We start from the raw sequence: 24,798 nt of genomic DNA on the forward strand, positions 1-24,798 counted from the left end.
TAAGAGCTGCAAGTTGATTGGCTTAAACCGAAACTCGGACCGATTTCTAGCATCGTGGACACAAGGCTTTAACATAACGTGAGCCAACGCACAAGAAACGTATTGGTTAAAATCTCGCGAATTCGCGGGAGACGCCACAACGCCCGAAGCTGCCCGAGCCCCGAGCCCTGAGACCGAGCCCGAGCCCGAGCCCGAGCCCGAGCTGCAGAAGTTCCGAAGTGCCGAAGAATGGCGAAGAATCGGCGCCTCACAAATGGCCGGTGACGCGAGGAAGGCGGACGTCGTGTGGCCGTTCGGGAACGATTCTATCATCTATGCGAGATGATACGCGGCTGCGGACGTGATCTTTCCTCGATCGAGAATACGTGAAACTTGCAGCTAGAACAGAGCCTCGCCATGATCACGTGGAGCGTGTGGCTCGCTATCGCCTGCCTCCTCTGCTGTGGCGTTTTTTCCTGCGATGGTAGGTGGTATCCGTCATTCTTCCGTCTTTTCTAAAATGGATGTCTCCTCTTTAAGTTGTGGCTCCTTTTTTTGTTTTTCCTTCTCTCGAGCATAAATAATTTCTTGTTATTATCATTTGGCACGTGTACAGCTTGTGTTTGTTTTGTCTGTATGTTGTATGTTTGTGTACTGTGTATGTTTATTGTGCTTTATCTCTGTTTTCTTTTTCTCTTTTCTTTTTTCTTTTAATTTGTCAACGTTTTTATTTGTAATGTATCTTAGATATCTCTTTAATCCAATGTTTTTTAACTTTTTAAAAACAATTTGCAATATAATAAGTGTCAAGAAAATAAGAAATATAGGTACATAAATTCTGAAAAATATGATTGAGCACAATGTACATAAATTATATGTATTATATTGTATGAATGTACATAAATTCTGAAAAATATTATTAAGCACAAAAGATCCAGCCTGATTATATATTGGTACTTTTCCTATTTACATGATTGCTATCATAACGGTCATGTTTCATTAAGGCTACGTTTTGATATTCACTGCCAGTATTGAAAATCTATAATTTATGTCACGTACATTATAGATTTTCAGTACTAGCAGTAAATATTGGAACGTAGGCTAAATATATTATAAATATTATTTTACTATTGATACTATTATTTTTCAGGCTCGCCTCTTCTTCTTTTTGCCACTCACAAGGACATCAGGGTGGCTAATATGTCTCGCAACAATAAGGTCAACGTTATCATCAAGGACTTGTCAGAAGGCGCATCATTGGATTTTTTCTATGAACGCGGACTGATTTGCTGGTCTGACAGCGGTCTGGAGATGATACAATGTGTACGCTATAACGGTACACACAGCGGCGAAAGGATGACGGTGGTGAACTCCAGTTTGATATCGCCCGATGGTCTTGCTTGCGATTGGTATACGGACAAACTGTATTGGACAGATGGTGAGAAGAATCGGATCGAGGTGACCAGCATCGATGGCCGTAATAGGAAGGTACTCTTCTGGACAGATATCTATCAGCCGCGCGCAATTGCCCTGGCGCCGATGGAAGGATATCTCTTTTGGACCGATTGGGGCGATGTACCTAAAATTGAGCGCGCTTCAATGGACGGTGATCAGAGTACGCGCGAGATCATCGTGTCTGACGATATATTCTGGCCGAATGGTTTGACAGTCGACTATGAAAATAAGCTCATATATTGGGCGGACGGTAGACTGTGGTTCATCGCCGTGATGGATTATAACGGCCGTAATAGACGGAAATTAGTTACTCGCGATCTGGACTATCCGTTTGCTATAACGTTTTTCGACAATCGGCTCTACTGGACCGACTGGAAGACCTGGTGCATTCACTCGTACGATATGAACCAGTCGCAATCACACCCACGCGAATTGTTTCATGGCGAATACATACCTGGTATTGTATATAGGCATAGTAGTTTGTACAAATATTGAAGTTGTTACATTGTATTTGTTGTTTAAGATCATGTCAATTGTCTTTAACGTGTGTCCTAAATCCAGGAGAATTATAATGCTTTATTTCTGGTAGATCACTAGATTATATGCTTTTTATAGGGTATTTATTAATTCTCTATATAAAAATTTTTTATATATTTTATTCTAATATTGTTCTACATATATTAATTTTCTCACATTTATGATATTTTTGCGTGTAACGTTTAAGTATCATCTTTTGCTTTCAGGCGACATTGAGGTCTGGGATGCGAGGAGACAACCGGGTGGTGATAATCCCTGCAGGCGAAACAACGGCAATTGTTCCCATCTGTGCCTTTTGAGCTCAGTGGAGCCTGGTTACAGCTGTGCCTGTCCCACAGGCGTCAAGCTAATCGACAAATACACATGCGCCAAGAGACCGGAGGAGCTGCTGCTGATCGTCCAACGAACTGAAATCTGCCGGATATCCTTGGATTCGCCCGATTACACAAACTTTGTATTACCGCTCACGGGTATTAAGCATGCAATCGCGATTGACTTTGATCCGGTGGACGAATTGCTGTACTGGACTGACGAGCAAACGTACGCCATCAGGCGAGCCCCTCTCGACGGATTGAGTCAGCAGAATGTGATTTCCACGGAGGTGCGCAAGGCGATTGTTTCTTTTTATCTTTTCTTCCATCGAATTTTTGCATTATTCTCGAAAACACGCTATTTGTAATAGAACCATTACAGTAGATATGCTCTTTTTAATGCTCCACAATCTTTACTTCAAGCTTTTTAGAAATGATATCTTTTAAGATATGAATTTTACAATCCTGTTTATATGTAACGTTTCATCTTTTGATTCTTGTAGGTGGCGAATCCAGATGGTATTGCGATAGACTGGATCGCCCGCAATCTCTATTGGACCGATACCGGGACCGATCGAATTGAAGTGGCGCGACTAGATGGGAAATATCGGCGTGTGCTGGTGAACGAAGACCTGTTCGAGCCGCGAGCGATCGCGGTCGCACCCGAGCACGGGTGGATGTTCTGGACCGATTGGAGCGAGAAACGGCCGAAAATCGAGCGCAGCAATCTCGATGGTAGCGAGCGCATGTTACTGATCACCAAGGACATTGTGTGGCCGAACGGTATCGCCTTGGACCTCGAGCGCAAGAAGATCTACTGGTGCGACGCGAAGACCGACAAGATCGAGGTATCCAACATGGACGGGACCGATCGGCGCGAGGTCATTACCGACAATTTGCCGCATCTGTTCGGTCTCAGCCTGTTGGGCGATTATCTGTACTGGACCGACTGGCAGCGCCGCAGTATCGATCGGGCGCACAAACTCACTGGTGGCGATCGTGAAGTCATTGTCGACCAGGTACCCAATGTGATGGGAATCAAGGCTATACATCTTGGCCGAATGAACACCAGTAATTCGCCGTGCGCTCTTGATAACGGTGGATGCAGCCATCTCTGTTTCAACAAGCCCAACAACAGGTGTGCTGGAATTATGTGAAAATTTTTCGTCAAGATTTGTCGATATTATTGCTGATAGATTGGAAAGATCTTTTATTAGAGCAAAGAGGCAAAGAAGCAAAGAATTGTACTTTTCGTCGTGCTATATGTTGGAGTGAACTAGTCTTAAGAAAAAGTAACAAATGTATAAATTGAATTACAATTTGTACTTACGAAAAATTGTAATGTAAAATTGAAAATATTCAGGTATGTCTGCGCCTGCCAGATGGGCTATGAGTTGACAAAGGACAAGCGCACTTGTGTCATACCGGATGCCTTCCTGCTGTTCTCCAGGAGGGAGAATCTTGGCCGTATCAGTATTGAGAACGTCAACAATGATAATGTTATACCAGTCACTGGTATTAAAGACGCTAGGTTAGTATGGCTGCAATGTTAAATTGAATATTAAATTAGAATTAAGTACAAAATATAATGTTTATTAAAATTTTCCACGAAATTAGGAGCAATGTATGTACAAGAAAATGGATCTTAGAAATTTTATACCTGATTTGGGATCCACTTTTCTTCTCAAAAAAAATTTATTGAAGCAGCTATGTTTTTTAGAATTTTGCTCTTTAATTTATGTCAATACTGTTTATTATGTGACGAGACAAGCTATTTTATTTCACACTTAATTATTTTTTTTTTTAAATACAGATATTACATATATTTCTTTTGCTCTTTTTAGCGCTATAGATTTTGACTTGTCCGAGAACCGGATTTATTGGACGGATATTAAACTAAAAGCTATCTCACGTGTCTTCATAAATGGGTCAGACATCGAAAAGATAGTCGATCTCGGCCTAGAATCGCCGGAAGGTATTGCATTCGATTGGATTGCACACAATCTCTATTGGAGTGATACCTCTATGCGTAGAATAGAGATGATAAAAATAGAAGGGGGTAGCAGGAAAATACTCGTGTGGCAAAATCTTATCGAACCTAAGAATGTGGCTGTGGATCCTCAGAGAGGGTAAGTTTTGTGCCTCTTATCCTGTTATTACCTTTAAATTTAATTTCTCACAGTTTTCATAATTCCGATAGCTTGATTAATTGATTTATTTTTATTTTTTTTTCTTCATACCTATTCTAAATTAGTAAGTTAACAAGTTTTGCAAGAAGATGAGAGAATCCTTTAAGAGATCTCTGTTCGGGCAATCAAACAATTTTTGTAACAAAATAAATATAATTAAAGATAATTATAATATAAAAATGTTTTTGATCTAGAGATTAGTTCTGGTAATCAGCATGTTAATCTTGTTTAAGGTGGTTCGGCTAGTACCGTATGAGTCAATATAGGGCTTAAATTTTTTTTTAAGAAAAACCACTTTTATGGATATATTCTAGACACTTGTATAATTACTGGTTTTGTAATATTACTTTTTATTCGATTATGTATCAATTTATCTACTGACAAATGTAAACAGTTCAAGATTTGACTTCAGTTGACATTCGTACAAGAGAAATGTCGCGACCACTAAGACCGTGGTCGCGACATTGCATCTCTTCGCTGTAGGCAGCTATTATGCCTGTGCCATGTGTTTGAGTGAGGTTATGTATTGTGTTTACGTTGAAAAATAATGGAAGGTAACAAACACAATTTCGATAATGGGAGATTTGCTTGCAAAAGAATAGTGCTGTGGAAAGAAAACACTACACGGCGCGGAGTTGTCACATGTTCACGTCGCGTACAGCTGATCGAAAGGCCGACAAGAAACGCGACAATTCATCAACTTTTGATTGAATTTTTAACCTTATTACACGTCAACGTCGTTTTGTCTTATACTTAACAAGTGCTAGAAGAATTAAACAATATTATTTTCAGTTTTTTGAACTTGTTTCTTTACAGACAGTGAATGAAATTCTCGAAAAATGTATGTTTTCGGTACAATTTCCCATAAAACCTATGTTAAAAATGCCAACTTTTTCTTTATAACATATTTTTTATTCAGATTTTTTTCTTTGACATGCTCTGATAGCCGAACCACCTTAACCCTTCGAAGCCACATTGGGTGGTGGCCACCCAGACAAAAATTCAGGTCCGATATTTTTAAGATGGGCTTTATAATCAGTGTCCCTCCACCTAGGATCCCTAGTTTGAGTTCCTCTCTCGAAGATCCGTACAGTAGAAAGGCTTTAAACACTATGTTTTAGTTATGCTTGGTAAACATTTGAAAATTATTATGGGTGGTGACCACCCAGGTATGGCCTCGGTGTATATTTCTTATCGCGACCAAAAATTACAACATTTTTGTTCATCGAGCACATTTCGGGTTCTGCACCATACATATTTTTAAACAACACCCTTAAGATTTCGAATTTTTACGTGCACATTAATTGGAATTATGAGACTGAATTCGTCTGGGTGTTGACCACCCAGTGTAGCCGGGGGTGTATTAAAAAAAGAGGTGTGGCCTCGAAGGGTTAATATCAGTTTTACACATTTGTCTGTTGCTAGTCATCTATACTGGGCCGAATGGGGCAATACCGGCAGTATCGAGAGGGCATTATTGGATGGCACGCAGCGGCAAGTGATCGTTTTGCACATCGGCCGGGCGAACGGTCTGACAATTGACTATATCGGGCGCAAATTGTACTGGGCTGACATCTCCGTGCCGGCAATTGACTATTATGATCTACTAACACAACGGAGGGATGTCATCGTTTCGTATCACATAGTCTATCCGTTCAGTGTTACGCAGTATCGGGACTACATTTATTGGGCGGATTGGAATACAGGTGACATCGAGAGGGCGGACAAACTCACTGGAGCGAATCGTACCAAGATCCATACTAATCTGGCGTCAGTGACGGATCTGAAAGTGTTTCACGCGTCGCGACAGGCCGGCTCGAACCCGTGCGCGATCGCAAATGGCAATTGCAGCCACCTCTGCATCGCTCTGCCAGATCCGATTGGCAGTGCATCCGTTGCCCACAAATGCGCGTGTCCCACGCATTACAATCTGGCGCGGGACAATCGAACCTGCCTAGCGCCACAGCATTTTATGATCTACAGTCTGCGCAGTACGATCGCACGTTATTTACCTGATCAGACGGATGACTGCGCGGACGTGACATTGCGCGTACAAGGTTTGAAGAATGTCCGCGCGATCGAGTTCGATCCGATAACGCAGCACGTCTATTGGATTGATGGCCGCGCAACAATCCGCCGTGCCCTGGAGAACCGGACGCAACAGCAGCACAGCGGCACGGTTGTGGTCTCCATCGGAAACGGGCATGCATTTGATCTTGCGCTGGACCCGCTCGGGAGGCTGCTCTTCTGGACATGCTCAACAAACGACGCTCTTAACGTCACACGACTGGACAATGGCTCGGCTCTCGGCGTTGTGGTGAAAGGTGACGGCGAGAAGCCGCGTCATATAGCGATCCACTCGCAACAGCGATTGCTTTTTTGGACTGATGTAGGCAAGAAGCGGGTGGTACGCAGCAAGATGGACGGCAAGGAGCGTCATGTGATCGCTGGCGATTTGCTGGAACAGCCCACTGGCTTGACGGTAGATACCGTAACGTACGTCGTCTACTGGTCGTACGGCAGGCACATTGAATGCTCCAACTTCGAGGGCGGCAATCGCAAGCTTCTGGCCTCCACCACACAGGGTCCGGCTCTGCACTTGGCCGTCCTTTTTGACTATCTCTACTGGTACGATCGCGATGCGCAGGTGAGTGACAATGCCGGTTTTACTACCAGTTTTGTCTTGGGTCATTAACCTGCAGACTTTCAAGATTTATATAGTAAAATTTAAGATTGAGATAGTAAGAGAATCTGTATGCTTATCTCACGTGAACCCTGACAGGTGATTGAACGGGTCAACAAGACGTTTGATGGGATTAATAGGCGAGGCACGCGCATGACGACAGTTCGCGTGTTCACGGATCTCATCGCGATCAACATGCCTGAGGATTCGCTCATGGAGACACACGTGTGCAGCCCGTTTAATGACTACGGTGGTTGCTCACACTTTTGCGTCGGTACGAACACGGTTGCTGATGAGTCCACTACAACGTCACCCCGTTGCTCGTGCCCGAAGTCGTTGGTTCTGTCCGACGACGGTCGAACTTGTCGCGCGGCGCCTGTGTGTGGAAACGATCACTTTACATGCGCTGCGCCGAATGCGGCCGTGAGCAAGGATTGTATACCAGCCACGTGGAAGTGCGACGGCCAAACTGACTGTTCAGATGGCAGCGATGAGCTGGGATGTCCCACGTGCTCCCGCAATCAATTTAAATGTCAGAATCACTGTATTGGTAAGCGCGACTCCTCTCTTGAATAATTACAAATATCAATACACGAATACATAAAACAATAAATGATTACATTGTGATTATATATTATTATTCTGTTTGTTTTTATGCAGAATTGTCTTGGGTATGCGATGGAACTCAACAGTGTCCAGATGGCTCGGACGAGGCACAATGTTGCCAGGCTGGGCAATTCCAGTGTGTGGGAAATGGTGTCTGCATCTCTGGGGCATCGTTATGCGATGGCTGGGATGACTGTGCCGATGGCAGTGATGAGCTACCACCGGCTTGCCTTAGTCCACACAATCCGCATCGTCAGGACGCCGGACCCGGGATTAACGAATCCAGCAAGATGACCTATATCATTATCATCTTGGTAGTGTTATTCGTGATCGTAGCAGGTGTTCTAAGCTACTACTACTGCCGTAAAAGGTTATTATTATATTAAGTTAACGTAAATTTATTAAATAGCCGAAATTCACACAACTTTGAAGCACTTTTTATTCAAAATATTCATTATTTTACAATATATATATTTTTTTAACAATAATCAAACAAAGGGCTTGCGAACCAGCAGGATGTTTATGCTATCGTGTATATATATTTCGAAAAATGACACAAACGTTTCGGCCATAACTGTGGCCTTCTTCAGTGTAATAAATAAATAGTCGTTAAAATTTAAAACATACCCCCCTACAGTAATAAAAACGCCCTTCGCTTACAAAATCAGATTATAAATCCCCTTACAACAATTCAAACGCCATTCGCTTACATCGTCCTTACAATTGTCGTCTCACGTCCGATAACGGCTCGTCGACGTAACATCGTGTCTGGTTATTAATACGAGCCTTCCCTGAGTCGATCGAGAAAGAATACGTCTCTAATTTGTCCACACATTGCGTTGGTAAGGAGGGACTGAGGTTGAAAATCCTTATCCTTCAACCGTAGAAACGCTCCTCGAGAGACCCATGTTTGGCTGTGTTCGGTCAGATGTCAAATGCATTTGACCAGTCATTGCGATAGTAATCCTGCTCAGTACGAGAGGAACCGCAGGTTCGGACATTTGGTTCACGCACTCGGTCGAGCGGCCGGTGGTGCGAAGCTACCATCCGTGGGATTATGCCTGAACGCCTCTAAGGCCGTATCCTCTCTAGTCAAAGGTGGCAATGATATCTCTAGGAGTCTCGTGAGTCGAAAGGCTCAAAACAATGTGACACACTACTAGGCGGCCGGTCCTCGCGGTCCGGTCGTCGCACGAGCCCGGTTTGCCGTACGGCGCCTCTGCCCGTCGTCGGGATCTCACCGCTTACGACGGCACGGCGTCTAACGGTCGAACATGAGTTTCGCGAGTTCGATGTCGAGACTCGGAATCGTCTGTAGACGACTTAGGTACCCCAGTCAAATGCATTTGACATCTGACCGAACACAGCCAAACATGGGTCTCTCGAGGAGCGTTTCTACGGTTGAAGGATAAGGATTTTCAACCTCAGTCCCTCCTTACCAACGCAATGTGTGGACAAATTAGAGACGTATTCTTTCTCGATCGACTCAGGGAAGGCTCGTATTAATAACCAGACACGATGTTACGTCGACGAGCCGTTATCGGACGTGAGACGACAATTGTAAGGACGATGTAAGCGAATGGCGTTTGAATTGTTGTAAGGGGATTTATAATCTGATTTTGTAAGCGAAGGGCGTTTTTATTACTGTAGGGGGGTATGTTTTAAATTTTAACGACTATTTATTTATTACACTGAAGAAGGCCACAGTTATGGCCGAAACGTTTGTGTCATTTTTCGAAATATATATACACGATAGCATAAACATCCTGCTGGTTCGCAAGCCCTTTGTTTGATTATTGTTATTCTAAGCGAACACTATATACTAATTTGTTTATATTTTTTTAGTTAGAAAAAAGCTTTTCAGTTCCTCTTTTCAAAAATTTAGTAATTTAAAATAGAATTTTCAATATAAAAGATAACGTAAACAAATTCTAGTGTGTGGGAAATGAATCTTTTGCTTTAAGCGCAAGCAAATATTGTTATATTATTATATTAGGTTTACCGGAAACGAAGGTCTGCCTGACATACTACACGATTCAGCAGGAGATCCACTGTCGCCAAAACCCAGTTCAAACAGTCGAATGGTGAAGCCGATGTTTGTTTCGCAAAAGATCAGAAAGGATGGAGGAGGAAGTGGAGTCTTGGAGGTTGGAATGGAAGCCGTAAGGATGTCCATGTTGAACGGAAGTAGTCTTGGTTCTAGTTACGACCGCAGTCACATTACAGGTAGTGTATCTTTAAGAGATAAAAGCTTTCCAATTAGAATAAAATCTCAAAGTCATGTTGTACATCTTTAAATCTCAAGGCTTGTAGACCCGAAGGAAAAGATCACGTAAACTCAAATAAATAAATTAGCTTTTCTAGAGAAATAATATTTTTATACTCTCGAAATAATGTTTGTTATTTTCATTTATATGGTATTTTTGTAGAACAACGCTCTTTTATGCTTAGGAAAAATGTTCGAAAAAACTGGATTCACTGTCAATATTATTACCTGAAATTATTCACGTTATTTAATAATGATTATGTTCTGTCTTCACAGGTGCGTCAAGTTCTACCAGAGGAAGTTCCGCGGGTGGATATCCTCAGGAGACTCTGAATCCGCCGCCAAGTCCGGCGACAATCGTCAGTTCGACGCGTTGCTCGAGCAGTAACGCGTCGCGTTACAAGCCGTATCGGCACTACAGGAGCATTAATCAACCGCCACCACCGACTCCATGTAGTACCGACGTCTGTGATGAATCGGACAGTAATTATCCAGCGCGCTATCGTTACGAGAGCGAACCATTCCCACCGCCGCCCACTCCACGTTCCATCTATCATAGCGACGCGGCGATTAGTTGCCCACCATCCCCAAGTTCCAGATCGTCCACGTATTTTAGTCCCCTACCGCCACCACCGTCGCCAGTGCCTTGAGAACAATCCTGAAGTAAAGACGGATAACGCTCTGGTGCTTCTATTTTTGCATTTATCTTATCTCAGTATTCCTCATATCGCTGATACTTAAATCTTATACTAATTATGGTCGACTAAATCGACTATTACATATAAAAATTTCATTGAAAATGCTCAGACAAATAGTAATTGAGAGTTTAACCGTAGTTCTTGCAGAATGATAGCAAAAAACTATGACAAAAATATATTAGCTTTTAAAGTAATATATCTCTGTCATATAGCGAATTCAAATGGATACGCTAGAGTGCACACTGGTGTTACATTAAAGACTGTTGTACACTAGTTTATATAGAAGTGTATAAATGATAAGCGATTGAATTTAGATGCCCGACATGAGTTATCATTGTTTAGTATAATGTATTAGAGCACTTTATTCATAAAGCGCTTATTTATGTTTTACATCTATATATATATTTTTTTATATCTAAATAGATTAATGCATGTATATACAAACTAGACTATACACACACATACAATTTGCTTTAATCTGCACCAGTGTATTACTCGAATTCGCTATTTAATTACTCGTTAGCATGATAACGAACAGTTTTGTTAGAAATACTGTAAGATCAGTGTGTAATCTCATACAAAGTATTAAGGCAAATTGTACAGGTAGAACGTGCTAGAGCGAAATCTCATCCGAAGAAGCATTTCTCGTGTCACCTTTCGTTTCGGGTTTTGCATTTTTCAATCTTCAACTTGGCAAAATTCGGTAATAATTTGTGAGTTACGATACATTAGATTGAACTTATGACTATCAATTCTCACTAACCCATTAACGGTAATTTTTGGGATAAAACTTCTATTACGGAAAGAAAATGATTTTATTAATATGACTCCTTTAAACTTTTAATTACGGAACGTAATAGAGTTTCCCAAAGAAATAATTTTATATTTCAATAACATTACAATAATAACATTTTAATCTAGGACGGTTGAAGACAATCATAGTTTATTTTACTTTATATTATAATAATTATAATTATATCTGTTATTATATATATAATTATATATGATAAAATCATATGTAACTATATTATACAAGTATATAATATAATTACATTATATATCATGTAATTATTGTAATGGCTTTTAATGTGTTAAGCTCAAAAGCAACGAGTGGCAAGACTTTTATAGACTGATAGAGAAATATTATTATTATTATTATTATTCGCATAAGATTTACTTTTATGTATATTGATAATCCGTTGAACTTTGCATACTGGAACGTGCTTTCCCATATCACGTAGAATAAGCGAGCTGAAAAAGAGGCAGAAAAAGTGTGTTAGAGGATAGCTTTGGTCTGTAACCCTCGGTTGTCACATCTCTTTTTTGAACATTTTTTAAAGGATTTTTTTGAACATGATGCCACTCAAAAGTTAAATTTTTTATAATAAGAATATATTCTACAATGTTTAAACTTAATTCTAGAATTTTTTGCGGTCCACTTAAACTGTTAGTTTTTGAATAGCATGCAGCTATTTGAAAATTGGTTGGGGTCATTTTGACCCCGTGTGACAACCGAAGGTTAAATAAGTACATTGAGAGCTTTTGATCCCCGTCCAAAGCTTAGTGAGTGTTTATTATAACAATTATGACACTGAGCATATTTTTATTCATAGGACGTAAACTAAATTCTTTCTTAGTGGATTATATTAGAAGAAAGACAACATGATGGAGCTGTATCTCTGGGCGCGTTCCATAACAGAGTTTAGCATAATAACTATACCATTTGTGCCTGCTATACATTTTTATAGTTTGTAATGTACAGAGTAAGAATTATTCTATCGCAACAACTTTTGTAAATATTTAGTTTAACCGTAGTTTCTATGAAATTACGCTTGCAAAAAAATGTACATACATGACTTGAGGATAAGCATTAGAGGGATATTCTCGGTTGCATCACGCCTTCTTTTTATCTGCAAGTACTTTATAGATGTGCATTTATTAATTGTGATATCAAGATATATCATATTAGTATCATCGTTAACAGCATGTGACATGTTATTCACAATTTAATCGATATGGCAGTTAGCCAAAGGCTGCGTCTCATATTTTATTGCTAAATTTATGACCGTTTCTTTACTCTGAAAAGGTGACGGTTTTACATATATCGTATTTATAAATCCTCTGAAAAGCGTAGGCGCGATAGAGAAAAAGAAAACGGTATTCGCCTTCCTGTCATAAGATATTTTTACTGCGTTTCCTGTTAATATCTTATTCATTCGTTCGATGGTTATCTTGCGGAATATATTTACGAGAGTTCGACATATCATATCCGTCTTCGTACACTCATACACTCGCACAGACACACAGACTAGATGTAGTGACAAAGATTATGCATTAATCGAAATCTTTTAGCAATAATCAATGCATTTTAACGTATAACGTTTACATTTGTAATCGCGCGTCATACGATGTATATACCATATTAATGCAGAAACGGCGTATCGTTAACGCACATATTCGTTCCTGTAAAAGCGGGCGAACGAACGAACAACGAACGTGAAATCAGATCTGAAACTTTCTTTTGTATCGCCTCGTGAGCGAACGTTTCGTTCGCATCTTCCGAGCTTGTGTTTCTTTTTATGGCTATTTGTATCGCGTTATCCTTCTTATTGCTCTCCCATCGTAAGTTCTTCCTTAAGGGAAAGCCTATAAGTGAAGAAACAGTGTAAGAAAGTTCTACTGTTGATCCTATAAAATACGCGATCTTGACCAGGAACCTTCCTTCTTTCCTCATTATCCGCAATCTTTATTCTTGCCTATCATTCATGGAATGAAAATACCGATCTTCCGAGCTTCAACTTCCGAATCTCACGTTCGCCGTTCGTTCATCTTGGCGCTTTAAGCGTAATCGCCGTATTTCGGGAAATTGTGCCATAAATTGTACGATAGTCCTATACGATATACGTGACCGTATCAATAGCCTGTACAAAATACGCAAGGACTTCTACCTCGCATTGCGATTTCGAAACGGCCTTTTGAAAGAAAAGAAAAAAAAAGAACGTACTAATAAATTACTATTATTCTCATTTTACACGCGCGAAAGACTGAAAAATATTACTGCCTATATTATTTTTACATCCTCGCAGTTGGACGCGCGCGTGCGTCTTCTTGCGTAAGTCTATTATGCATATTTATACAGTAAATAAACTTGTTTGTTAACGTAAATTTCTTCGAAGGCTTTTCTTCTTCACGCCTTCGATGCGATCGATTGATATATGCAGAGCGAATATACTTAATAGCGATAACTTTAAAACGGACGCGCCAATTATCTACCAAATACCGTTGCTTTGAAATGATCGAGATGGAATTTTAGGAAGTAATTGGAGCGAATAATGATACAAGGGTAAGATCTATTTCCACTTATTGAGAGAAGAACTGCGATATTTGCTCGATGAACCCTCCCGTTCGTCCTGAACCGCCAACTCCTCGTCCAGCAGTAACTCGAAGTTGCCCAAAGCTTCTAGGGAAGGTGATTTGTTCCATTTCACGCTGATCGGACCAACCGCAAGGTAATTTCGTAAATTTGAATTAAATATCTGAGGATTTCTTTTACGTTTAGATGAATATCGTACTTACTCGGGCATACCATCCGGAGGCAAAACCATTGACATAATATTGTCGATTAATTTATACTTTAAGATCCTGTCGTTTACTGTCGTAGATGTGAGAGACGGCGAAGCGTTCACCTGGAAAAAGCTAAAATTTGTATATTTTTGAAACTTGAAAATTTATACCGGGTGGCGAATTATGAAGGCCAAGAAACCAACACACCTCGATCAGCCATGGTTTTAACTTATTGTCGATGATGATGTCGTACCCATAACACTCGAAACAGTGCCGGTCATTTGCCATCACCGGTGCCACCGCTTTCAGCGAGTGCACGATACACCAAGAGATGTTAGAGAAGAGCTTCTCTGTGACTGCTTTCCCACGCGTGCTTTCCAGGTACAGACGCAGATTCTGCACACTCAACTTACCGCCGTGCTTGCTGTTATACTCATCCTGAAATTTCCGTATTCTTGTGCGGGCATACGCAAAGAATATTCACGCAAACTACGTCATTAAAATTTAAAAAAATTAGGTAGATTGCGCGACTTAAAAATAAAATAAAATCTAAAATAATAAGATTAAACAAATTTTTCTGAATCGAAAATGATAAATTTCGATCTAAAAAGGTTTTAAAAATCTGTCTTTAAAAGCGGCTTTTCCAAAACAAATCCGGATAAAGAATTGTTTACCAAGCGCCATAATTTGGTTCAGACCATCAAAAACTCAAACGTGTGTTTGCGTTGAGCATTCTAATTTCTAAATTTCTAATATTTTTAATAGTCTAATTTGACAAAGATTATTTTGTGAATTTATTTGTCAAAGTAAAGCAAACAAAGAGATACAAACGCATGTAAGATATATCACTTTTGTATCAACAATTTTCAGGTAATTTTTCCGTAAAGTAAAACAAAAAAAAAACAAAAAGTTACAATGTATCAATTCTTATCAATCGAAGAAAGTACCAATGTGAATAATTTCATAAGTGTACATGATACATACGCCATGCTTTTGTACGGATACATTCGTCAGATGCACGTACATGTTATCGAGCTCTTGAACGCTGGTGTCATATTTGACCGTGCAGAAACGGCAGAATCCTAATTTGAAGAGATACGCTTTGAGCGGCCGAAATGACGTGATGAGAACGTACAGTCGGAGATCGAATTTCTTGCTGCCGATTAACAGCGGATTGTCGATATATCTGCCGTGATAAAAATGATCAAAGGAAAAGATAACAACATAGCTTTGATCGTCGTTAATCACCTTTACCACGAGAATCTCACGAAGGATATCCACAATCGAAATGTCTTCGATTGAAATCATATTACCTGGATATGACATACGACTCTTTTGTCAGGTTCGGATTGAATGGTGTTTTTGCTTCGCGTGACCACTTCTTTAGCTTGCTCAGCTTATTGATGAGAAATATTCCGGCGCCCTGCGATTTACCGCACGGCTTCATGATCCAGGTGCTCTGCGGGGACTTGCGATATTCTTCCACAAACATATTGTAATCTACGGTGTAACGTAAGTTCATGCAATGCGAAAATAAATTACAGATAATTTTCAATCAAGATATTGCAAATATAAAACATTTACTTGAAATTACAATAAAATATTAGAAGTAGATTGCTGATTTGTAAACATGATTGACATCACGAGACTCAAATCGCAGATTGTGGAATTTAGTGAACATTTTCCAAAACAATAGATCTTTTTTTAAAACCATTTTTTCAGATTAGCACCCAGTAAGCAAATTACCCGTAGTATAAAAATAGATTAGCAGCAGATTTACTCAGATATCGCAACAGATCTGATATCATCTATGTCCGCTCGTGTTTTGCCAATATAATCTGACAGCAATTTATCAACAGAAACAGTATAATTTGTCATTTTATAAATTAACATTTTAATGGAATACATCACTTAAATTGTTACAAAATAGCATTTTGCTCAGTTTCTGCCGTCAATTTGTCATTATATTTTGTTAGCAGATTCTATCGACAAAATTTGCAGCAGATACTTTCAAAATCCATCCTCGACAGATTTGGCTATTTTAAGATCGAGCTCTTTTTCGAAACAATCGCTACTAGGCTTTGTCAAGAAATCACGTTTCCTAATCAGACAATCTGATTTCTAAGGATCTAGTCTAGAGAGCACGACCTCACCCGCGGGTAAGATGAAAGTGACGGGTATGAAATCGAGGTACAGATATTTGCCTGGACCCTCTGCGCGCTCTGCTAAAGGATTTCCCTCTCTCTCCAAATCCTTTCGGTATCGCTTGATGTTCTTTACTAGGAGATCTTTACGCGTGAGCTCATAGTGATTTGGGAAGTGATTGATGATTCTAACATAAATAAATTTTACTTTTTTTTCAAAATGTCTTAAATTCATATATTTCTAAAAAATGGATGTGCAAAACTTTCCATAACTTTGTAACCTGTCATCTCCATTTTTCAAAATATATATATTATTTTTTAATTAGATATGCATAATAAATATCTAAAAGAGATTATATGTATTAGAAAACTTCAAATTGTTATAATAGTCTCTATTTTTTTAAATATACACATTTAAGGTACTTCAGAAGTAAATTTTTAAATTGAGATTAACTTTCATAATTTAAATTTTATTATTAATGAAATCAATATCTCTGATTGGAAGGTCTTACTGATTGTCATCCATCCTGTATCCAGTTTCGACGCTGAAGATACTCCTGCACGATTGCGTAACAGCCCTACGATATAAACAATAAAACGTCATAATAAATTCCTAAATAATCTACAGATTTTATTGTGTTGCAATTTGTAATTAAGTACCAATAAAAGTTCCAATCATCCTCCGGACTGACCTGCGTCCAGCCGCGTTTCTCAAAGTTATGCACGATCACGGACTTGTCCACGTCTGTGCAAAACGTGATCCTCGTCCGATCCATCCCAACTGATGGCACTCTATAATCATGCGATCAGTTTTTTAATCACGGCCGCAAGAACTAATCAGCACTAATATTTTTATGTTGCTCCGAAGAATTATAACAGACTGCTGTTTTCGCGTATTAATTATTATGTACATACATAATAGGTGCTTTCCATTTACATCAAAACTCAGATAATTCTCACTTGTGACGTCGTTCTATCTTTTTTGGCAATTAATGAATAATAAAGATAGAATGACGTCACAAGTGAGAATTATCTGAGTTTTGATGTAAATGGAAAGCATCTAATGTATGGTCGTATGTCAAAGCCGGCGATTAAGAAAGCTGTTATATTATTTATACAAATTGAGGATTATTGAATATTATACTTATATTATGTATATACTTTTATATACTTTTAAATTGTCTTAAAATGAAATATTCATAAAATAATAATTTTAAGATATAGATAATTATCAATAAGATATAATATGTTGAAAATTGTAAGATAAAGAAATGAGATAAAGAAATTATAATTTATTTTTTCGTTTATTATTTCTTCCGCGAAGAAATAAATTTCACGTTAAAAAATGATAAGGAATGCTATAGGAAATTTGTGAGAATTTTGAAGAGAGGTACTTAGATTTCTTCAATTATCTCTTCTATATTTAAATGTGAGGAAATAAATTTCGCATTAAGAAGCTAGAGAACTCATCAGATTTCTGAAGAAGTAATAAATAAATTTCGCATCAAGAAGTTACAAAGAATACGCGATAAACTCGAATAATCTCAATTTTTCTTGACAGTGCGAGTTTAAGACAGTTTCGGAATGAGCTCTTTTCTCTTCGTCGAAGATCGAGCCTGAAGAGAAATTACAAGACCTTTAGCAAGTGCCCTTAAACGTTTCGAGCAATGGCAGGTATCCTTAACCATCTCGAGCAGAGTAGTACATACACTTAATTGTTACGAATTTTATTTACCTGCCATAAACGGCGCAGAGGTTTGGATTCGCAGCCCGTTTGCTTTCCGCGGCCACGTTTGACGCCATATTTTCGATACTTACGAACAATACGAACTGCGTTTGATCGATACGGTTATTAATCGATATATGTATGTATGTATGTACATACATACACATACGGTGGTACATACCTCCACCTCCAAATGCTGTTAAGGATGCGATCCACTTGGCGCTTCAAACGTTCTTGGAAACATTTCGATTTCATCCTTGTTATTTATCAAATGTTAAACAAGGACAAAATGATGCTTTGAAGCGTTTAGTGAATCGCACCCTAATCGTAGGGCCAGATGCAAAACTTATAATTAAAAGATAAAAGTTTAATGGAATTTATGTAAAAATATAAAAATAGTGTGTACATTTTTTCATATTTATACATAAAAGTTATTGAATTCCCATAAAAAGGAACAATAAAATCTATATAATCTAATAAAAAAAATAATTATATATATAATATATAATAATTTATATATGTATAAATAAATAATTTCTTATATTTTATTATATACACATATATAATACATATAAATATCTAAACACAAAATATATTGTACATAATAACAGACTTGCATGTCTATAACTTAAAACGTAAATTTATTCGAAATGTTTTTTTATTGTATTACTGATACATATATTACTAGGATAAAATCAAGTTCAATATGTAATATTTAAAAATCCGAATCAAATCCAATAATCAAGTTTCATTTTCTAAGATTCGAATAATATTTCATACATTGTACTTGCAAGTTAATCGAACCCAACTAGTTTCTAATTTTAAAATGAGTATCTGCGGGATTCGAAATGTACTTGTAAGTAGTTTCTATAGAATCAAATTTTTTTACGTATAATACAAGTAGTATTCGTACTCTAAGAATGTTGTTAGTTTAAAGAATGTACTATGTAAAAATTTTAAGTAACTTTAATTCTATATTTTTAATTATATCTTTATTATATATTTAATTTTAACGCTCGATAAACTAATATTTGTAATTATCAAAAAATAATATATTAAAATACTTGTTGCTTTATAAAATTGTTTTTATTCAAAGGAACAGAAAATTTCTAGTAAAGTATTCATAAAAGATTTGAACATATTTGATTCAGGTTCGAGTCTTATTTGAAAGTAATACTCTTGTTTTTCAAAACATTCATAAAGGGTTCGAACCCATTTCGTCCAGATTCGAGTCTACTTGAAGGTACTGCTTTTATTTTTCGAAGTAATCATAAAGAATTTGAAACTAGAAACGCCAACAGATTCGAACCTATTTGTAAGATACTTAATCCCATGCTAATCATTAAGAATACGTTAAAAAATCGACTTTTCATCAGTCTTAACAAAATTAACAAGGTCCTGTAGACAAAAGATTATATAAAAGCCCTTTTGATTGGTCTTAAAATTATGATTGTTTAGGGAGTTAAACAATCTCAAGAATATTAACAAATACGTTTTATTGATTATAAATCCTTAAATACTTGAATATGTACACACTAGATCCTAAACCAACCAGGCAATCCAGGTGCTTTGTTAGGTTCTATAAAGTCCTGCATATCCTTCTTAGCCATATCTATACTATCTTTGTCAATTTCTTCTTTTACATCCTTGAACAAGTCAGGAAACACAAACGACTGGTCCTTTGGCTACAAAGAATGGATAAAGTTAATTCTAATAGATTTCTAAATTTTTTTTCTAAAGAGAGAAATCAAAGAACAGTTGCGATCCAACCAGTACGACGTAGGCCAATTTCTTATCATCCTCTTTAATGACAGAACGCTGTAATCGATCCCTTGTGAGCCTACCCATAGCTATTTTCGTCCTTACTTCGACTACGTCGATATTGTAAATCTTTTCCAGGTAATTCTTTATGTCATGTTTGGTCATTTCCATGGAGCAGTGAAACTGTACAATATTTGGAGGCTGCTTATCCACAGGCGTGATTAGTTTCATCCAGAAATTAGGTAGAAAAATTCTCAATTGTGGATTGCCTCTTTGATATATAGGATAGCTAAATAAAGTATCAATATAAAATTGTATAATAAAAATCGAATAATTTATATACAAGATATGATTTATATACAAGATATGATTGGAGAATTAAATTAAGGTTAAGATTGTCCGATTGATCATTTTTAAAGCTTAATTAGAATAATTATATACAATTAATATTGCACTAAATGTTGTTGAGACTTACAATCGTGTTGACATTGTACTGTAAAATAATAAAACGTTTTTTTCATATATAAATGGATATCTCAGAAACAAACGTCTCAAAATTGTAACCTCAAACTTTGTATTACTCATATACGCATAGGGTGCGTTCCGATCGTGTACGTATTGTACACACGTAAACGTAAACTAGATTTTCAGTACTTGCAGTGAGTTATCGAAACGCAGCCATTGTTAAAAATGCAGAATAAACGAAAATAGACATTTCCGTCACGTTGAAAATTCTGTGCCTATTGCCTGTTGCCAATCCATAGCATTCGAATTTTTTAGGTTGTAATTAACGAATTTTTGGTTATTTCCTGTTCCTGTTGCCTGGCATTGTGCAAGGGCCTTTACGCGGTCACGGCCATCACGCTTGTTGTCAGCTCCGCCTCCAAGATTACGACCGGCGCGGCGTCGGGATGTATCGAGCGAATGTAGGTACATTCCCTTTGCTTTATAAGAATATTATTATCATCTTACGTTAATTATTAAGATTACTAACAGAATAAGATAGACTCGCGGAGCGTACACTTTGTAGCAGAATGGCCAGCCACAGAGGGAAAACGCGGATGGTATTCGCCAAAATTGTCTTAATGGAAGACAAGCTATCTCCGTGAATCAAACGCCGATGACAATCTCGGAGCAATTCAGAGAGTCATGGCTGACAGCTATAATCGGATCCATCATGTTCGCTACTGGAATGTATCTTCTATTTTGGAATGAGGTTTGCGAGTGGTACTTCTGTCATACCATCCGATTGATTTTCCATAATTTCATTGTACATTTTCTGTGCCATTTCAGGGGAGAGCCGTGAAAGTGGCGCATTCCTTGGACGAGGCTCTGCATAATGTAGTTGTGCTTCCTAATTCGATGATGTTGTCACCTGAATACGAGGGTCGCTTGATACATCTGTCGGGCCCCATATTGGTCTCCGAGCCATTAACCGAACCAGATTACGGAATTGTTATGTCAAGCGTGAAGCTAAAGAGAAGGGTACAGATGTACCAGTGGGTTGAAATTGAAGAAGAGCAAAGGTAGCGAAAAAAGACTCAGCGTGCAATCAAAATCCATGTTTAAAAATAAAAATTTTCTTTAATTTGTAACTTTATTTAATAAAGTTTATTATTGAGCTTTCCATGTTAGATAGAAATTCTATTGCATCTTACTTAGTATATATCAAATATATTAAATCTTTACGTTTTAGTTTCAGTGGAATAACGGAGGACGAAAAACATTACTATTATACGATGGAATGGAAGGATAAACTCGTGGACTCAGATCACTTCTACATTCGTACCGGTCATCATAATCCGAAGGAAATGCCAATCAGAAGTCAGGTGCAAATCGCAGATGAAGTAAAGATAGGTGCTTTCACACTCGGTCTGGAATTGAAGAAGAAATTCAGTGACTTTGTAGAGATCACCAGTGACGAGCGGCCAGAACGAAAGAACATTAAAATGCACTCTGGACTGTATTACCACAGTGCAGATTTGTGGAATCCACAAGTATGGCTTTCGCAAAAAGTTCTCTTTCTCCAAATACAGAAATATTCGGAACTAACTAAAAATTCGTGATCTTCACTTTGAACAAAATTCAATGACAATCTTGATGTAAAATTGCAAAAAATTTCTTCCAGAAGAAAATTTTTTACCTTGTCAAATTTAAAGGACTGTTGGAGTTTCTTTATATTCAGACCATCATTCAATTTGCACTGTAAAATTTATAATTTTTACTTTGTTTCGTTACTTAAACTGTCTTGAAATAAGATCCGACTATGAATACTGGCCACAGAGCCGTATTAGCATTTTAAGACATTACTTAAGACAATCTTGAAATAAGAACCGACTATGAATACCGGCCTGTGTATAATATATACCTTGTTTTGTTCATAGGTGGGAGACATCAGAATACAATTTTCCTACGCGGGAAAAAACGGGGATGTTTACTCTGTAGTCGGCTTGTTGGAAAAAGAGACCATAAAACCATATTACACATCTCACGGTGAAGAAATCTTGCTTCAACGAAGGCATAAAATGTCAGTGGATCAGATGTTTCATTTGGAGCACGTTCATAATTATTGGCGAACCTGGACTGTCAGGTAATTTCTGGATAAAAATAAATATTTTATATAAAAATGAATGCAAATGTTTATCGTTGATAATAGCCTGATTTTTAAAATCTTTTAATGGAAGTTTTTTTATTATACATTAAAAATTTGAAGTCAAATATGATTTTTAATTAAACTATACTTTATATTACATATTATTTTAGAAATAAATATACACATACGAAATATTATGTAATATTAGATACTATAAAACTATAAAAGAACCCAGACAGCAACGTGTCTGCATTGTTGCTGGCATGTTGCCGACAACATAGTATGTGTTGCTATCAGAATTGTGGCAACTGAGTCCGCATTTGTCGGCAAGTTGATGCCTTCACGATATAACAATTTTGTATAGCAACTTGCCAGCAACTTGTTGGTAACTTATGCTGCGGTCTAAAATCGTCTGATTCAAAATTCGAGCTGTTGCTGTCATGTTGCTGTAATAATTCATAGGATCACACAATGCTGTCATATTGCTAGCAACGCGAAGTAAATTTGATGCTGTTCTCTTGCCGATAAATTGCTGGCAATACATATATCCAATGTTGCCTGCGTGTTGCTTCAAATATTAAATTACTCGAAACTAATTGAAGCAAATATACGGCAAGTTGCCAGCATTATAAGCAATCAGGTTTGCGTGATTTTGCTCAGACACGCTTGGCTATTTGGGAAATTATTAATGATTAAATGTCTTTGTTCTTGTTGCAGAGGACTTGGATGGTTGGTCTTGTTTGTGGCAGCAACGTGCTTAGCAAATATACTAAAGACAATTATACTAAATTCGACGTTCCTTTGCGGTATAATAGCAGTCGAGTCTTTAACTATGTCAGTCTCCATGTCTATTAGTTTATTGGTGATCGGTTTCGCTTGGGTGTGGTATCGACCGGTAATCGGTCTCTGTTTAGCGCTAGCGTCCGTTTTGCCATTTATTTATTCGACACTGATGTCGGGATCTCCATCTCAGCAACGTGATAATTATAGGAGATTATAAGTTAATTTATATATCTTGAGGTATAATGAACTTCTTAATTTATTCAATGCACATGTATTTATTCAGTCTCTCTTTTTCTTTCTCTCTATTTTCCTTCACAGTATTAGAGCCTCCGCACAAGACTCGTATGGTAACGTAGCGTAACGTAATGTTGGTCAACGCACAAGAAACGTATCGATTAGAGCCTCCGCACCAAGACTCTCGTATGGTAACGTAACGTAACGTAACATAGATCAACGCACAAGAAACTGGTATAACGCCGTAACCGATGCGTTTCTTGTACGTTAAGGGGATCCTATAGTGGCAGTAATTACCGACATTTAGTTAAAACAAAACCACTTTTAATTGGCTTTACGGAATTGCAAAAATTTGGTCTAGAATTAAAGTACGCACAAAAATGTAGAGGGCTAGATCGGTTTTAACTTCCAAAACGAAAAAAATATTAAAAATTTGGGCACATAGAGCTGTCACTGACGACAATATTTGGTTATACAAAAATACTGCAGTTTATACATACAAAATGAGAATCTAGCCCTCTAGGGAAAACATTGAAGAACAATATCGTGCAATTACAACTACGATAGAAGTCTAGAAAAAAAGTGTCATTGTTTTAACTTTTATACATGCAAATATACATGCGGAATGACAAGAAGAGCAGTATGGCGTGTAGCGAGAGATGGCGCAGCAATCGAAACAAGGACAGATGTCTCTCGTTAGACAAGGGCAGATATAGGCCGGTAATATAGAAAATGATAGAAAACGAATTAGAACGGAATTAAAAATGTTCGACATTATCGACATCGAGGAAGTTCGGCCTGCTTCACTATAGGATCCCCTTAAGGGGATCCTGCAGAGTTGACGATCAGGCTCGATCGTGTTCGGACGTGTTCCGAAGGAAAATTTTTTTTAAAGTATTGCGACTGTTACTGTCTGCATTGTATCGGCGCCTTTCGAGGCCTATAACGTTTTTTTACGACGCCGCTTGCGGCTTTTACGACTAGTGGTTCATAGAGGAAGAAGTGCTGAGCCGACATATCACAGAATGGAATAATGGCCGTTACTATCCGATCGGAACTTAAGTGCCATTAAACGGAAGAAGAAGAAGAAGAAGGGGATCCTGCAGTGACAGGCGAACTTCCTCGATGTCGATAATGTCAACCTTTCTAATTTTGCTTTCCCTATATCTGTCTTTGTCTAACGAAATGACATCTGTCCTTGTTTGATTGCTCGCCATCTCTTGCAAGATTCGGCAACTACTGTTGCTGCTCTTCTTGTCATTCTGCATC

General features: G+C 38.0%; 4 protein-coding genes across 8 annotated transcripts; 2 read left to right on the forward strand and 2 right to left on the reverse strand.

Moving 5' to 3' along the window:
* Positions 1-56: 56 nt before the first annotated feature.
* Arr (low-density lipoprotein receptor-related protein 6) lies at positions 57-13,889 on the forward strand. Its single transcript, XM_071718410.1, has 11 exons — positions 57-463; positions 1,130-1,891; positions 2,178-2,572; positions 2,786-3,420; positions 3,646-3,813; positions 4,127-4,411; positions 5,897-7,118; positions 7,254-7,704; positions 7,815-8,130; positions 9,757-9,986; positions 10,303-13,889. The coding sequence occupies exons 1-11, from the start codon at positions 397-399 to the stop codon at positions 10,674-10,676; spliced, it is 4,905 nt and encodes a 1,634-aa protein (XP_071574511.1). The 5' UTR covers positions 57-396; the 3' UTR covers positions 10,677-13,889.
* On the reverse strand, positions 12,265-18,586 carry Ttll1b (Tubulin tyrosine ligase-like 1B). 2 transcript variants are annotated; one of them, XM_071718423.1, is made up of 9 exons: positions 18,168-18,586; positions 17,093-17,224; positions 16,945-17,010; positions 16,442-16,620; positions 15,602-15,788; positions 15,273-15,474; positions 14,496-14,726; positions 14,301-14,410; positions 12,265-14,213 (listed from the first exon to the last, which is right to left on the reverse strand). In XM_071718423.1, the coding sequence occupies exons 1-9, from the start codon at positions 18,335-18,337 to the stop codon at positions 14,075-14,077; spliced, it is 1,416 nt and encodes a 471-aa protein (XP_071574524.1). In that variant the 5' UTR covers positions 18,338-18,586; the 3' UTR covers positions 12,265-14,074. The 2 variants fall into 2 exon arrangements, 1 of the variants encoding a protein (XP_071574524.1); XR_011720054.1 differs by having other exon boundaries at positions 14,071-14,213; positions 14,301-14,420.
* Positions 18,587-19,637: 1,051 nt separating this feature from the next.
* Mrpl23 (mitochondrial ribosomal protein L23) lies at positions 19,638-20,646 on the reverse strand. Its single transcript, XM_071718447.1, has 3 exons — positions 20,395-20,646; positions 19,929-20,208; positions 19,638-19,843 (listed from the first exon to the last, which is right to left on the reverse strand). The coding sequence occupies exons 1-3, from the start codon at positions 20,502-20,504 to the stop codon at positions 19,694-19,696; spliced, it is 540 nt and encodes a 179-aa protein (XP_071574548.1). The 5' UTR covers positions 20,505-20,646; the 3' UTR covers positions 19,638-19,693.
* Positions 20,647-20,676: 30 nt separating this feature from the next.
* Positions 20,677-23,559, forward strand: Tmem43 (Transmembrane protein 43). Of its 4 annotated transcripts, none has more exons than XM_071718433.1 (6): positions 20,677-20,845; positions 20,916-21,135; positions 21,213-21,445; positions 21,616-21,916; positions 22,304-22,509; positions 23,230-23,559. In XM_071718433.1, the coding sequence occupies exons 2-6, from the start codon at positions 21,040-21,042 to the stop codon at positions 23,510-23,512; spliced, it is 1,119 nt and encodes a 372-aa protein (XP_071574534.1). In that variant the 5' UTR covers positions 20,677-20,845; positions 20,916-21,039; the 3' UTR covers positions 23,513-23,559. The 4 variants fall into 4 exon arrangements, with proteins under 4 accessions (XP_071574534.1, XP_071574535.1, XP_071574536.1 ...); XM_071718434.1 differs by having other exon boundaries at positions 20,926-21,135; XM_071718435.1 differs by having other exon boundaries at positions 20,712-20,845; positions 20,905-21,135.
* The last annotated feature ends 1,239 nt before the right edge of the window (positions 23,560-24,798 follow it).

The sequence above is a fragment of the Temnothorax nylanderi genome, unplaced genomic scaffold (genome assembly GCF_030848795.1).
Source record: "Temnothorax nylanderi isolate EJ_2023f unplaced genomic scaffold, tnyl_v1.0 TNYL_tig0250_pilon, whole genome shotgun sequence".
Classification (NCBI taxonomy): domain Eukaryota; kingdom Metazoa; phylum Arthropoda; class Insecta; order Hymenoptera; family Formicidae; genus Temnothorax; species Temnothorax nylanderi.